This window comes from Homarus americanus, unplaced genomic scaffold (assembly GCF_018991925.1).
Source record: "Homarus americanus isolate GMGI-L3 unplaced genomic scaffold, GMGI_Hamer_2.0 scaffold19318, whole genome shotgun sequence".
NCBI classification, from domain to species: Eukaryota; Metazoa; Arthropoda; class Malacostraca; order Decapoda; family Nephropidae; genus Homarus; species Homarus americanus.
In genome coordinates, this window is record NW_024732238.1 from 7,599,490 (window position 1) to 7,616,282 (window position 16,793).

General features: G+C 37.1%; 1 protein-coding gene across 5 annotated transcripts in view; it reads right to left on the reverse strand.

Moving 5' to 3' along the window:
- Positions 1-757: 757 nt before the first annotated feature.
- Positions 758-16,793, reverse strand: part of LOC121868432 (paired amphipathic helix protein Sin3a-like) — a 36,871-nt gene continuing 20,835 nt past the window's right edge. For all 5 annotated transcript variants that reach the window (XM_042369081.1, XM_042369078.1, XM_042369080.1 and 2 more), the window contains 19 exons: positions 15,502-15,647; positions 14,875-15,337; positions 13,919-14,056; positions 13,647-13,778; positions 12,225-12,518; positions 11,191-11,340; positions 10,499-10,601; positions 10,088-10,302; positions 9,547-9,798; positions 9,241-9,411; positions 8,640-8,877; positions 7,990-8,372; positions 6,733-6,916; positions 6,284-6,429; positions 5,778-5,984; positions 4,783-4,986; positions 3,652-3,764; positions 2,988-3,147; positions 758-2,875 (listed from right to left, as the gene is read on the reverse strand). In XM_042369081.1, coding sequence (XP_042225015.1) covers positions 2,639-2,875; positions 2,988-3,147; positions 3,652-3,764; positions 4,783-4,986; positions 5,778-5,984; positions 6,284-6,429; positions 6,733-6,916; positions 7,990-8,372; positions 8,640-8,877; positions 9,241-9,411; positions 9,547-9,798; positions 10,088-10,302; positions 10,499-10,601; positions 11,191-11,340; positions 12,225-12,518; positions 13,647-13,778; positions 13,919-14,056; positions 14,875-15,337; positions 15,502-15,647 — 3,936 coding nt within the window. In that variant the 3' untranslated portion in view covers positions 758-2,638. The remainder of the gene's footprint in view (positions 2,876-2,987; positions 3,148-3,651; positions 3,765-4,782; positions 4,987-5,777; positions 5,985-6,283; positions 6,430-6,732; positions 6,917-7,989; positions 8,373-8,639; positions 8,878-9,240; positions 9,412-9,546; positions 9,799-10,087; positions 10,303-10,498; positions 10,602-11,190; positions 11,341-12,224; positions 12,519-13,646; positions 13,779-13,918; positions 14,057-14,874; positions 15,338-15,501; positions 15,648-16,793) is intronic.

A 16,793-nucleotide genomic window follows, 5' to 3' on the forward strand; every position in this document is an offset into this window, starting at 1 on the left:
CAGGTTTTATCAGCAGGGAATATAAAGAGTCCTGATGCAAATGAGAATATAAATATTTTAATAGTCATTATCACTAAAAACATAAATGATTTTGGTACGACTCTTACGAAACGTTAATCTTTGAATAAAAATATAGTTGTCCTTCAAAACTTTGAAATATATATATATCTCTCACTTTTATAACTACTGTATCTTCTTTTGTTATTTTGTAAAACCAACTCACAGGATTTGTCATACAACTATTATGATTATTTTAGTTATCCTGGTAACAAATACAGTACAAAATCTGGTTGGCAATGGACGTTTCTAAACTCCAATTAAGACTCCCTGAATATACAAAGAGCAGCAAGGCAGGATATGTTCTCTACAAATTACAGGTAAGGCATACAAACAAGTTCAATTCTAACTCAAGATCGTAGTCTTTCTCAGTACAGTATAATGTATCACTTCATTATCCAATACACACTAAACTTACGTCATGTATAAATTTTTCACTTAAACATGTCGCGCAACTTTTAAAACTCTTTATATAAAACTTAAGTCTCTCCCTGTCTACAATATCAACTTTAAATTGACCTTGCAATTGTCTATAGAATAAGAAAAAAAATGTTGGCTCATGTCAATAGATCAATATTTCCAAAAGTACATATGTAAAATATCTAAATTTTATCTTTTCATTAGCACATAATGTTGAATCTCCCCCTCAGGAAAACTTTTATCAACTAGGAAAACGAAAAAGAAAAAAAAAATATTTCAATAGAATGTAAAAAGATTTATTGTTTTCAATGTCTATTACAAACACTTTCTGTGATTGACATGAGGGATAGAAAAGAAATATTTCTCTAAATACACGGAAGTCACCAACTTAGGTGTGCTGTATTTCATCCTACTACTTGTACTACAAAAAATAATTTGAGTGATGATTAAAGGAGACATTCTGGACAGTATCCTCTATTCCCGTGGCACAATATTCATAATGGCATGTTTTGAGTTAACAGCATTAAATGCTTGTTATAAACTATTAAACTATGTGGAACTGAGAAACAAAAAATTTAACAAAATTATAATATGGCCATTAATAAATTATGAATTTTGGTGAAACATAACCTGTGTTGGAGCAAAACATTCACATTGTAACTCATATGACAAAAATTGTGTAATGCAAAAATATTATTTCAAGAATTATAATAAGGGTAAAGATCCAATTAAAATTTCATCAAGGTTCCCCTGGTTCCTATCTCAGCTGCCACACACCACTAGAATGTTCACAACCTTAGAGATTGCCTTATTGCACTCCCTTGGCAGTGGCAGTAGTGCTCTGGGGACCAGTTAAATGTGTTCGTGTAATGCCCCATCCTTTATTTTAAAGGATAAACATTTTCTTCTGGTGAATCTGGTAGCACACACACCCACGCCGGAGCGACTTCTTAAAGCTAAATAGTGTCATCTAGGCCGCGGCAGTTTTTTGAGACGTCCAGTTCGGGAGGAGATGAGGGTTTGGGGTGGCCTGTAACTAAACTAGGAATTGAAGAAAGGCATTTCTTTTATTAAATATCGGTTGTTTGATGGCCTCAATGTGAGTGTATGTGCCAGTGCATGTGTATGTAAGTAGTGTGTGTGAAATGTATGAGCGTAGTAAGGGTTGACGTCATGTACATTTTAAAATATTTATAAAATACTTTACATATTTTATGTATAACTTTGTTCACCTTGACTTAATCCTGGTGAATATAAACATTGGCAATAAAATGCCTTTGATAATTCATATCCCTGATCATAATGCAAATATATATATCAATAAATAACGAATTTTGGGAAGAGTCCGCATTTTGTGTACAGGGAGGATGAGATTTGGCTAAAAATGAGCCCACAACAATTAACCACTGTCTCCCCCATCTCCTCTGAATTCCGTCTTATACAAGGAAACATCTTCATTAACAAAAACGTAAATCAGATCATCTGTACAACTATAAATTATAATTATCATTCACTTGTACAACTGGCTCTGCTCGTGAGTCCAAACTCTCGGTCCCAGCAACAAAACATACAAGTGGTTGTTGTAAAATTTAGTAGCAAGTTTGTGCTGTGGACACCTTGCAGCGGTATGGATGGTGAGTGGGCAGTCCTTGTGTGGGGCAGACTCTTGTCACTGGGATGCTTCAATGCTGCAACTTGCATTTACTTTTTAATACTACATTGTACTGACAGGCATTCATGAGGCACATCAATTGATTTTATGCATCACTAGCTTAGTATTACGGTTGCCATCAGTCTTACAACACTTGTACACTTAGCTTGTAGCAGATGCATTTCAGATGTCATGACACAACTTGGAACATCTTTCAACTCGTTTACAAAGATAAAAGTTTTGAGTTGCACGTTTCACTTTATCACCCTCCCTTCCCTCCCCCACAGTACTCACTGCCTCCTTGCTGCAAATCACGGTCCACACCACCATCCTTGCTACAATCTTGTACTTTGAGGTGACGTCCACACAACTTTACCCTCAGAGTAAAGTATAAGTCACAGCTCACACAGTGAGGGAGTCTGACTCTCCATTAACATTCACAGCTTCTCACCCCCATCAGTCTGAGGAATAACTCTGGCCAGATGACAGGGGTAAGATCAATACCACACGTTAGGACCCTCCACTCTCTTCTAGTTCACACTTGTACTTGTTATAGGGTGCAAAAGGTGGTCGGGAGGGGTCATCAATACGCACTATTCTTGTACAATTGGGTCGTAACCCATCAGTGTGTCCCAAAAACCAGTCGGTGGCAGCTCGCTGATCTGCCTCAGAAACATGTCTCGTGCACCAATCACCATGCCATGATAATAAACCACTGCGCATCCTTCGACTCACATGTTCATGACTCTAAAAGAAGAGAAATTGTGTTATGAGTCAACAATATACATTACTTTGCCTTATGGCTTTATATTAATAAAACTAAATAAAACCCATGATTTAATGAAAATAGGATACTTACTTGTTTGGCCCTCTTGAGAGCCTGCTTCTTGTACATATATGAATCACTATTGACTACAAACACCATCTTGAATGAGGACAGGTTGAATTTGCACTGAGTGTTGTCGACAATGTCCATTTCAGGACACACTGGTGGCTTGATGTCCTCCGTACAGCCACCCCTGTGAAGAAAATTAAATGAGAATTTCTGGATAAACATACAAAGTACCACATACTTCAAGATCCATTAATCAATATAAAAGCAATACTATTCCATCCACGTTGCAGTTATTTGTTTAGCTAACCTCATGTCCCAATAGTTCATAATTTTCATCCCTGGTCTCACGCTCGCACACAACCCAACTACTGATTGCTTTTCGGTTACCAATACCAGTGGAAGCTGGCTGTAAGGATGGCAGCCGTCATCTTTGAAAGTTATATGTTCCTGGCATTCCATTTTTGCACTAGGGTGGGGTGGAAATTAGGTTTACCTTTGCTACCAGTAACAAGTTTAGTCTATAAGCTACATTCTCTCTTCTTAAATCATCTACTTTTAAATTCCATTTCCATTCCTTCCTCTCACTCTAGTCTTCCACCATTAATCATTTCTGCTGAGCCAAATAATGGTCAGGCACTACATGCACATTAACTCTCTACATTTACTTATTTCTATAACTTTTACTCACTTTTCAACCTCCTGATTTGTTTGTCTAGAAGCTGTTAACTTTCTCCAAGAGCGAAGGTTGCGTGGTAAAAACACTGGTTTTCTGGACAGTTGGGCTTGCATAGCAGGTGACATCTGAGGAGTAGAAATGTATCTGTATTTTTCAACATTCTTTTTGCATAGCAAGTAAACCAGGGAAAAATATCTGCAATATCTTGAGTTGTATTTCAATCAACTGTGTTAAAAAACAAAACACAAACACACCAGCCAATATATTGCACGACAAGGTGTCACACAAAACTGAGCAACTTGTTGCAGAATTGTGTAAGGGGAAATTTGAGAAGTTTGTCAGACATCATAACATGGGTTCTATTATGAATACATAATTTGGATTTAAGTCATCACTGACAGGATCCAGTTACTGCAATATCAGGGACAATGGTATTTGTATAATATGGACACGAAGTAGTACCTTAAGCTGTGTATTCTTATATTACTCTATTAATTATGTATAGTAAAGTATTACAGAACATATATTAATCCTATGTAATATTTCCATTTATTATGCACCATGTTATGTATGTGAATTATCATATTTACATATTATGTATTCAGCTTGTGAATGCTGGCATCTGTACATGCCAGCGCGGAGTGATACAGAGAGTTGAGATCGCTAGTCCTTATGGTGTGGAAGCCCTATCTATTGTTCCTCTGTATACCTCCCGTACGAGAAAAAGAACCTATTTTCAAGATAACAAGTGTTTGTGTATACCCTCAGTAGTGTAGAACATTTTGGGGGTATCAAAGACAAACATAGAGTATTTAATTAGAATTCCATTGAGTCTTATCCTTATTTGTGACCAAGTTGACAAAAACAAGTACTAATGACCCACCAGGCTTCCCCAAATAAAGCGCGAGTCTGATTTATCTTTTAAGTAGACAGTTATAATGATTCTTGAGGTATAACTAATGATTATTTACCTTCACAACCTAGCCTCCCACAAAACCTACAAAATCCTCTACTCAAGGCATCATTGCAGGTTCTATTATCTCCATTTCCTAATACTTTGAAGATAAAGTTAAGCATGCATTCACAAACTCACTCATTCTCAGTGTGTGAAGAGAGAAAGAGAAAATTTGACTTTTAACTTACCTGGGGTGCGACGGAAGAGACATATTTCTCCACATATTCACTCCATCTCTCAACTTCAGTGACGGCGGGTGGAATGGTTGAATGAGAAGCAGAAGGAACTGTAACACTATGACTCATTCCAGTCCCTGCACTTCCTCCACTATCTTCTCCCTCCTCTAACTCAGTGTCTATCAATTCTATTGTCATTCTACAGTTCCTTTTGTACTGTAAAGAAAAAAAATTAGAGTTAATATTCCTGTCTAAAGAGATCTAATGTAAAAATTTATGCAAGCCAGCTTTACATATCTAATACAGTACAGATTTCTAATTGCACAAGGGAATATTGCTTTATCAGACCAATTTATGCATTTGAAAGTCCGAAGCAGCAAAATTCCTGTACATATGAAGCTTTTGCCAATGTTACTGTAAGGTCTTCCAGTATTGTTTAAAATTTTATACTGTACTTGAAATGTGAGAGGCAAACACTTGTTTGAGGAAAGTTTGCCTTAGTATAAAATTGATCCATAAATCTTGAAATACTTCTCTGAAAAATGCTGTGTAACATTTAACGGAGTCTCGTTAAGAAAAATAGTCTTAATACAACGTGACTTAAAAGATTAGTGAAACGGTGGCCAAATTCTCAGCATATTTATGATATCAATTATTACTCCATTCTGTATTTGTTGTCCCACTGGAATACTGTACTGCCTTAGTGAGTGCTTTATAAGAAACACATTTTGCAGGAGAACAAACTTTTCACATTCTCTTAACAAGTGTCATTCCTCTTATATTGTACGTGATTATATACTGTATATATATTCATTCTTTACTACAGAGGGGAACTATACCGAGGTGAGAAAACCTTCATTATCACAAAATTCCCACTATCCTGGCCTTTCTTATTAATTAATTACTATGGTAAAGCAATATATGACGGAACAATCAACAGTTTTACTACCCCTCATCAAAATTCCACTTAATGAAGAATAAAAACCCGAATAAATTTAAATTCTCACGGTATAAATTTTGAAGCAATTTTCATCTTGTAGAAGGCGTTCAGATTTTTTCTGGTACGTTTGTTCTGCAGCCAATCTTCGGTGCGCAGATGCAATGGGACCTCCAGCCCCGCCCTTCTTGGCCTCAGACAGGTACATGGCTGTACACTGGGCTGGAGGATCATCACACACCAAATGTTGGAGTTGTCTCACTGCTCCAGTTACTACCTGTGTTGGGAAGATAATTACCTGTATTGTACTGTAAGTTACAAATGGTGTAATACATTAATTAGCTTGGCTGCTGATGTGTGTACTATTATGGAGGAAATGTTTTTCACCTAGACCCAACTTACACTGTAGCCCTAGTGTATATTGATTACCAATAAGCAATTAAAACTATTAACTATTGCTTTTATACAGTATTAATATACAAAACAATCCTTGCCCATCATGAAGAAGTACCCCTTACTATGGTTGTCAGTGAAGGAAGGCATGAAAAACCAATTCAGTCAGTGATATCACCCTACCTTATCCATTGTAAAGCCAGTGTATGCATGGATGCCAAACATTTCCCTTAATGTATCTTCATAAGCTGTGGACTCCAAGTTGCCATCTAGAACATTCTTCACCATGTCTAACATGGCAGGGTAATAATCTTCAATGGCTATCTCATCTGAAACAAAACAAAAATGAATATCAAATTAGGCTTATTGGATTCTGATCCCAATCCTCCCTGCTAGTTTATGTTTTAACTTTGACTGAACACTCATATAGGATTTGTATGTTGCAGTATAGCAATAATTGTGGCTGAACAAAATGTCATTGATCCCTTGCTCTCACTTGATTCATTTTGAAAATGGTCCTATTCACACCTTCAAATTTTAAATACTGAAGTAATGCATTCGTTGAACAATTCTATGTTACTGTAAAACTAAGTTACACTATGGTATAAGCTGCAAAGATGTGAAGGACTTACTTTTAGGTTTGAGTCTAAGGGCGACTGCTGTTGCTTCTTTTCTATCCTTTTTATCTTTTGCCTCATCAGCAGCTATCTGTACAGCATGCTCATACATGGTGGTGAGACGGCAGCACAAAATTTGATGTAACCGAAGAAAGAGGTACCAATTGTTGTTGCACATGAATAATCTGTACTCATCATCCTGGGGAAAGGGAAATACTTTTTCTATAAATAAATCTTGTCAGAAACTAACTGTACAGTATACCCGTATACCACTTGTTCTACCATCTTCATCAATTAATCATATCCATTCCTAGCTAAAGGAGAGAGAGAGAGAGAGAGAGAGAGAGAGAGAGAGAGAATATGCATAAGTCCACAGATGAGAATGATGCAGAAACCCCTTATTCTAAGCACACCAAAATGGAATGATTCTTCCCACCAAACACTCAGGAACCCAAGGAAGTCATAACCCGCAGCAGCAGGGTCATATACAAACAACGAGCCACCTCCTCTATAACAATTCAACCTTTAAAATGAAGTATTAGGAAACAGCAACTGTCTAAAGCCAATGAGGTCAGACATAGCATATAAAACCCATTCTTCACTTGTTCTAGTGGTCAAATAAAAGGAAGCAAAAATAACCTAATTGTCCCCAAATTACCCATGCATTACTTTAAAGGGCACAATATGTGCAATCACCCACAAAACTCCTGTTGCATCTCCACCTGACCCACGAACCCTGAGAATTAAACTTGTGAATCCGAAGTATTTACGGACACAATCAGCGTTTACTGCTACAGGTTTGCGAGTCTGAATCTCAAAGTTCACGGTACAGCAAGAGAAGCAACAGAAATTTTGTGGGTGACCATAGCTATGAATAATATAGTGTAATTTAATACTACTGTTCTCAAAAACAGAGTTTTGGTTTCTCTACTTACTCACCAAAAAACTACTTTAACCACTCCCTAAAAATCAGGCTATGATAAAACATACATGCAATTGATGCTTATTCTGTTGTCAAACTAATCGTACAACTCCTGAAGAGAAATAAATTGCCTCTGAACCCTGGCTGAGAATGTCACCCAAATCCTGTAATTCAGATTCAACTCAATTTATATCAAGACAAACTCTTCTAAAGGAAAATGAAAAGTAGACATCCCAATCGATAATCATACATAGATAAACATACGTGAAATTCAATAAACATTACAGGTCAATAACATACAAAAAATATGAATACAAGCCACATTAACAAAGATTTTAAAACATTCTCACCGGCTGGACGTTCCCATTGCCAATAGTTCCCGGCTCTTCCTTCACTTCTATCTTTTCGTCGTCCACTTCAGTCTTTATACTGACTTTCTCATCTTCAGTCGCATCTCCATTTAGGGCTGCTTTACTCTTATTATCATCTTTGGTTTTGTTATTGTTATTGTTATTATTATTATTGTTCCCACTAGTTTCTCTCCCACCATTTTTATCACCTTCTTTCTCAAGTTCAATGCCTCTATTTCTCGTTTTTCTCTTATTAGAATTGTTATTGGTAGTGGCACATGGGGTTGACGTGATCTGCTTGCACTCTCGGCCCCTGAGATCCCGTCGGCCAGCACTCTCACACTTGCCTTCACTTTTACGATCCTCCTCCTCATCTTCCTCGTCTGTGGGAAAAACGGCATAGACGATAATTACAATAATCCTCACAAATTTATAAAACAAGGAAAGCGTGATGTGAAAATGCATATCCAACTAAATATATATCCTGTTCACTATGGCAGGTACTCAATTACTGTATCTTCAATAACTTTCTAACAAAAAAAAAAATAGAAATAATCAAAGTAAATTTCAACAAATAACAGGTGATGTGAAAGTTATAATCAACTAAACATTATATCCCAATCAACATAACGAAGAGTCAAATTCCTCACCTTCCATATCTTTCTCATCATCGGACATATCTTGTCTCGTGTGGAAGAGAAAGTCTGGGATAAAATGTCTGACTATCTGCTTGATCTTCACTTTGTCGTCTTTGTGGTACGTCGTCTGTCTCTTGACGTGGTGGATTATCAAGTTGGCTGCGTCGTCAATGATGGACTTATCAGGGTAGTGGAGTATCATATGAGGCCCGGTAATGACTTCACCACTTTCTTCGGCTTGTTCGTGGCGCTGAAGGTGACCGAGAGAGAGAGAGAATTAACAATTAATACACACAAACAAATTCTAACATGTTTAACAGTTCATTTTCTTGTAATGAATGAGACAACTACCCACCCTCAGTAAACAATCATATAAGCACAATTACAGTTCTATCAAATCTTATCTATATAATAACTCACAAATAACCAGACACTTACTAAATCCTACCTTCTATTAAAACTACACACACACACACATGAACTAAATCCTGATAGAACTTAGAATAATAATATAGAGCTCAAGAAGATGCCAGCCAACACCAAAATGCTCAATTACTAAAGTTTCTAAAATAATTCCTTCCTCTCCTCCCTGGTGCCTCCTATGTGATCTTACCTCATCAAATAGTGTTTCGATGTCATTTAGTAAACTTTTAGATCGTATCGTTTTAACATCAGTTTGCTTAAATGTAATACCCTGGTGGTCCAAGGATTTTAGGTAGTACTTCTCATTCTGCTCTCTCCATATCTTATTAAAGCCTTTCTGTGCTTCCCGCCATTCCTCATCCTGAAAAAGAAATAGCACTTAATTATATAATGAATTAAAAGTTGAGATAATAAATAATGGACCAACAAAATGAGTCACTTGGGTAAAATTTTAGACCTAGTGTGAAATAATTTAAAATTCATATAAAAAACTGACCTTTGCTTTTAATCTTCTTAGAACCAAAGGCACTGCAACAACTGGATTCTTTTTTAATCCATCTATTATATCAGGCGCTTTATCGCCATATATTCGGCGAATGGCCCTTTGGTGTATCGTAGGTGAGTTACCCCCGAGGGAGTCATCTAATCTAAATCTAGCTGCTTCTTCTGGACTCATCCTCTGGAGCTTCTTGTGTACCCCCTCCAACACACGCATCGTCGCCAAGTTCGTCTCCAGCACCACATCCAGCTGGGGAGGGAAAGAAAAACAACATGAGCTATAAATCTTTCTGCAGTACACAGCTAGTTAGATGAGTACAGCCTTAACCCCTTGAAAACAGGGATTGCAATTTGTTGTTATTTTGACTGAAACTGTTGAGGAATGTATCCATTAAGGGCCAAAATAAGTACCCTTAAAGCAGATAATCTTCCCTAAACTCTAGAATTGTGTGTATACATTAAGTGGCAATTATGCTCCTGAGCACTTACTGTCATGTAATTAAATTTTATACCAATGGTAAAATAGGACGGTTAGTTACCTCAAATCTCTCATCTTCACACCGATATATATACTCTTCATACTGTGTTTTCCGGGAGGTGACGAAAGTGGAATCCTCTGACCATGAAGGAAAAGACACCCAGGTATCATTCAGAGCTTCTCTACACAGACTGGTTCGACCAGAGCACCTTGGTTGTGGGTAGGACTTAGGCAGAGCACAGTAAGATGCTCCTAGTCTCTTACACGTTGTATAATCTGCAGGTATACAAAAGAAAAGATATTTTTTATGCAGTCACAAAACCAACCCGTCATCACTTAGTTATACTTGTCATTACATTAGAGAAGTAATCAATACATTGGATTTCTAGATCAAATAATAATAATAATAAAATTCTTGTACTTCAAACTAAAATGAGTTAATAAAATTTAGTATTGGGTAATAATTACTTACCTATTTCCATAGCCAAATCACCACTTATCCTCTCCTGTTTCGCTACAGTAGAAGGTATGATATCAGAGTTGCCCAATGCTCCTTCACGGTAACCGACAAACTCCTGCAAGACAGTGTACATATAAATTCATAACCCTATTTTACATTATGTATCTGTAACCCCCTTTTCCCGTAGGATCTTAATATTATATTCTCTTCTTTAACATAAATATTTCATTACAAGGGTCAAGAGACACATTTTCTTTATGGGAAAGCAAGAATAATGACTGTTGTTATTGTCAGGAGTAGTAAAGACAGGGATTTAATTACTTCAACATTAAGCTACACAACACTTATTACAGGTATGTCACTTTCCAGTGCAAGTTGCCAAATACTAAGAAATGTAAAACAACAAAGAGCTACCATCCTGCACAATGAATGAAATTGTCACAAAAGATGGACACATCCCCAGCCACACCACAGCAAAATCAAAGGTGTGACATCGTGTAACAATGCTAAAGCTCTCACTCTTAGTGGACTTTGCTCCGGATGGCTGTTATTAGTGGACAATAATAATGGATTAAAACATTCAGATGCTGGAGGAGCCTTTGCCAAATACGTAATAAACTAAAAATCTAACACTACTGCTTTCAGGCAGCCATCAAGAGCAGTAGGTAAGTAAATCAATGAATCAAATGTAAGCACACACTAACCTTAAACCACTTGAGAAGATCAGGAAACTTGGCGAGGAAAGGGTAGACTAGCTGTACAAGCTCTGAACGGGTAATTATTTCTTCATTGTACAACGTGATACACCGCAAGAAATTGTGGTAAGTTTCCTCGTGACGTAAAGCTTTCCGTACCTTGAGGAAGAAGAGATCCGTACGATATTAGCACCACTTTATTGCCTGTCCTCTTAATATTAATACAAACAATGATCCATAACTTATTATACCAATTTAAGAAAGCAAGGAGAGAAAATACCCCAATGAAAGAAGAGAATGGTTTTGGTAATGTGTGATGCCAAGGAAAATGTTTAATGAACAGAGGGACTTGAAAATACCAGTAGAAACACTCTCCACACACACTCACATACTTTGTTACATTCTCCAATTGCATACAAAGTGAATCCTTAATTGTAACACCGATTCGTAATAGATGTCAATTAGCTGCACACATACAACAGACTCATTCATGCTTAAACACTGTCACATACAAAATTACTTTACTGTGCATAGTCCAAAAGCATTCTTCTCTCCTTATAAAAAGCTACAGAATAAAATGTATAGGAGATGCATTAGGGAGGAGCAGCAGCCGAGGTGATAGTGTAATCAGTTAAGATAGGATTATTCTAACAGAGGATAAGAAACCACAGGAGTAAGCTAACAGAATTCAGGATTAAGTTCAAAAGGTACATATAACTTAATGACACCATGAGAGGTCACGCCCAGCAAGAGATACAGTACAGTAATAGTTGGCGAGATATTGACTAACTGGACTTAATACTACTACTTCTGAGGAATCATCTTTCATAATGTACTTCTAAGAAATAAAACAAACTTTACACAGAAAATAAAACAACCTAAAATTCATAAATAGACAACTGTGAGGATAAAGAAGGTATAATTTGCATTATTTGGATGATGTAGAATACATAAACATCATTAAATAATTTGAACTTATTATTTACTTTTTGGGGTCAATACTAAAAACTAAGATATATTAATAAAAACAAGAGGTACTGTACCTTGTCAAAGAAGGCGTATTCTGCTAGGGTGGCATATTTGCCAGCTTCAGCAGCACTCATATCCTTCAGGTACCCAAGCTTTGGCTTCTTCACAGGTGGCTGTACATGAGAGTGGGTGTGACCCTGTGTGGGACCTGAGTGTGGTCGCTTCAGCTGATGGCCAAACATGGGTGAGGTCTTGTTGGGCGCATTACCTGGCCCACTCACCAGGTTATTACCTGAACCCAACCCACAACTGCTTTTTATATTGGACTTCTTTACTGACGTATGATCATTGCTTACAGTTTTATTGCCCTGCAGAAGAAAATGCATTAAGACATAAAAATAGCATACAGCAATGTGTGTATCTAAAAAAAAAAAAAAAAACTCTGGAGGTTCCCTATAACACAGGGTTCTCAACCAGGGGAATTCAGGTTTTCAGGGGGGGGAAACTGATTCGGGAGCAAGAGATATGTTCGATGAGAAATCAATCACAGAATTTTGGCCCTTATGTGTGATTCCTACCCAAAAGTGGCAGAAAGAGCTATCCGTGCATTGCTTCCGTTTGTGTCGACATATCTTTGTGAGTCAGGCTTTTCAACTCTGTTGCAAATTAAAACGAAGCAACGTAGTAGATTAGAGGTAGAAAATGACCTGCGTTGTGCCCTTTCAAGCACTCCTCCGTGTATCCCAGAATTGGCGAAGAAAAAACAATCACAGGCTTCTCATTGACTGTAAACTTCATCTAAATAAAATTAATTACAAATTTACAATATCCTGGTATTCTATTGAACTTTTTGTTTATTGCATTATGCTTCAGTTTGGTCTGTTAAGTAATTCATTATAAATATAAAAAAACTATTTTACTTTTATTCAAGTTTTATAAATCCATCAACATTTTCAATTGGCATTTAATTTGTAAAACTCCACTATAAAAATAATCCATGTAAAATTGTAAATGTATATGTACTAATATGGAAAAAATAAAGGATTTTCAGTATTATATGCATATTATTTGGAATGCACTTTTTGAGGCAGACAATCTTGGAAAGGAGGGGGGAATGACATTCTGACATATGGTGAAAGGGGTGCATGGGGCAAACAAGGTTGAGAACCACTGCTATAACAGATAACGCTTAAAATATGAATAAACTCTGTACGGTATATACATGTAGACAGCTTATATTGGCAAATAATATAATAAAATCAACTGTGCATTGCCTTTCAGTGGATTTAAATACTAGTGCTATACAAAAGTGATCAGCAAAATTAGTACAGTACAGTAATTGCATTTTACAATGAAACATCTATCTAACAGATATACAGTAGTTTGTTAGATGGAGGTTTCACATCTAACGGACCCTTGACCTAATGGACTTCCCTCTCCATATATAGTCCATTAAAATGAGGTTTCACAAACAAATTTGCACACTGATATCATACCCCATGATGAGTCCGGTACTGGTCCATGAAGTCCGAGACGGCTGCCTGTGCTGCCGAGTTGTTGGTGGCATCGGGGAGGAACTGACCAAATTCTTGCAATAAATCCTCTTGGTTCTCAAACAGCTTAGCAACCTAAAAGAATAAAACAAGGAAATAACTTGAATGCCAATCTTTACCACATATAATAATAACCAAAGTAAAATGTTCAGTAAAACTTCTAATTAGTATAGTATGTGATGTAGTATACAACTGAATTCAATACTGTTCTTTACCTTTTCGTACACCTCCGTCTCAGTGAGTGTTCTAGTGGGTATAGATCCTCCATCCTTGATGTGTCGTTGCTCTTTCTGGTATGTGTGAAGGATCTCTAGGAACTGCTTATATATATCTGGTTGCCCTTGAAACCGTAACTGCAAGAGTAAATAATATTCATTACTAGACAAACGTGAAAAAATAATTTCTAACACCCAAGAACAGCTGCCAATAAACAGCATATTTAACAAGTTGCTTCAGGTGACCGTATTTTATTTTAAGTGATTTATGAAAGAAACTTCAATTCATTGAGCTTAAGGAACATATTTCACATATTTAAACATACAGTATACAGATTTTCCAACATTCAGAGTAAAAGTGCACATGAATACAATGTTGCAAAGATGCAGATACCAATAACTTTGATACTAAAGTATATTGATTTTAATTACCTTCACTAACAATTTATAATTGTTTCCACTAACATTTTGTAGTAATGTCTATGGGGGAAAAAATGCCTCTTTACATAAACATACCAGGCACAAGAAACTTAAAATTGCAACCTAACAAAATAAAGAAATGTGAAGGCATAACTTTTACTACAAAAAATTAATGTGCTAATAGTAATTTAACTTAAAGAAAGTGTGGTAGTTAGATTATCAAGCAGTACTAACGTGCAAATAGGATATGTAAAGATGTTCTCAGAGTAATGCATCCATAGTTCACCTAAACCACCTATTTAATCAAATAAAATTTCAACATTACATTTCTCTTCCTTGGGGAACATAACTAACATCAGAAATGAAATACAAACTCTAAGACAAAATTTACATCTGAATATGATTATTACTGTAATCTAAATACAATAAGAAACAACCCAGTTCAATCTTTAATCTTAATTTATGATGACATAGAACACAACACAAGTAAAGGACCAAAGTTAAGGGGAAAAGAGCTAATGTATCTTGGTACATACCTTAATTTTATTAACATAATTGATAGCATGGTTGAACTCCACAGGTTGTGCTGGAGGTTGATGATGGTGGTGGTGGTGCTGGTGAGGTGGGGGAGGCTGAGGTTCACGGCTGGGGTGCTGGGGGGCAGTGTTGGTGGAGTGTTGTGCGCCACCTGGAGTATTGCTTGTGGCATTTGAGTTGCTACCAGAGTTGGTGCCGGTGGGGGTGCTGCTGCCAACACTAACACTGCTCGCTACCTGAGTGACATTCGTATTTCCTCCTGGAGTAACAGCGCTTCCACCGCCGCCGCAACCGCCACCACCACCACCTCCCCCTCCTCCGCCGCCTCCCCCTCCCCCAGGTGTTCCACCAGTGCCTCCTCCACTGACAGGCCCTGTGCCACCTCCACTCCCAGCATGAACGCTGTGAGTACCAACTAAACTTGGTCCTGTGTGTTGTGTTACACTAGTAGGTAACGTAGATCTGAAATAAGATAAACGAAAAATACTTATTATTGGTCTCTTGGTATTATATAATTACATGCAGCCATTTAAATTTTCAAGGATATTACTCATTTGTCTCCAAACCCAAATCATTCAAAGAAAACTGCTGCTAATAGTAATGCATAAGTTAGGTAGCACTCTGACCTGGGAGGTGGTGGATGGTGTGAGGGCTTGACAGTAACCGTAGGCGGTGGTGGTGGTGGAGGATGATGTGTGGAGGTGATGTGATGGTGGACGCCCTGAGGTGTGTGTACCACTGTTGTTTGTTGTCCAGGCACACTTACGCTCACCTGAAAAATAGAAATGGGACAACTGTAACTACTGCTACGAAAGCTTCATTCACTGAAAAAAGTTTGCCCAGGAAAATATCAAGGATTTAGCTATTTTCTGATCCTTATGTAAACTTTCAGCCTACACAAGGACCGAGCCAAGATACTTTCCTGTGACGCATTAATATATGTCATTATCACCCAACTTGTGACTGGTTGCTAAGCAGTTACGTAAGAGGATCTACTAATAAATAAATCCTTACAAGTTGTGTTACATGATGGAAAACTTGCATCCACAGCATTACATTTCAGGACTAAATCACATCCTAGACACAGATAAAAGTTTGTTATTGTAAAATGTGTCCCAAACCACAACTATGTCAACACTAGCCACTGGGAAAGTCTAATAATTTTTTCTAATGAAGTTTTAAAAATAATGGAAAGTTAACAAGATATCCTTTCAATATCCAATTATCTTTCCAGTCTGATCAACCAACACTGATGTGCCAAAGGATGTAACCCAGGCAACCAGTGTGGGAGAAGAGCTTGAGGCCAGTAGGCACATCTTCCTTATGATCAGTGTCTAGAGGCCCATCGATAAAATTTTTGTGGAAATAAAGCTGTTGCAATCTCAGTTTGAGAGGTCAGGGTCAATAATAGGATGCATATCTAACTTGCAGTATGTGCCTTCGTGCTAAAGGTCACCATCCCAGTCATTAAGGTCAGGTTGCAAATCTATCCAATGGCAGGTGCAAGTCATGGGATGTCATCACAAGTATTGTGCATAAAGGTTCAGCAGAAATTGGGTAGCTACCACCTTAATTTACTAGAGAAGACAAGATTGGGAACCACATTTATCTCAGGACAAGACAACTTGCTGAAAATGAACCTAGACCTCATTAAATTAAATTACTACAACTTCATTTTGATATCAAGGTGCACATCTGATAGTTGCCTTTAAAAAATAAATAAAAACAAATAAATAAATAATTAAATAAATAAAGGTATGGCATCAATGCATCCTTTTATGTATTTAAGTAAAGATACACATCTACCCAAGGTGTGTACTACCAAAAGGTGTCATCCAATGTGTCACATAAAAGGTACATGCCATGATATCAGAGCACATAATTTTTGAGACAGCAGTAGTAGCTCATTTTTTCCCCT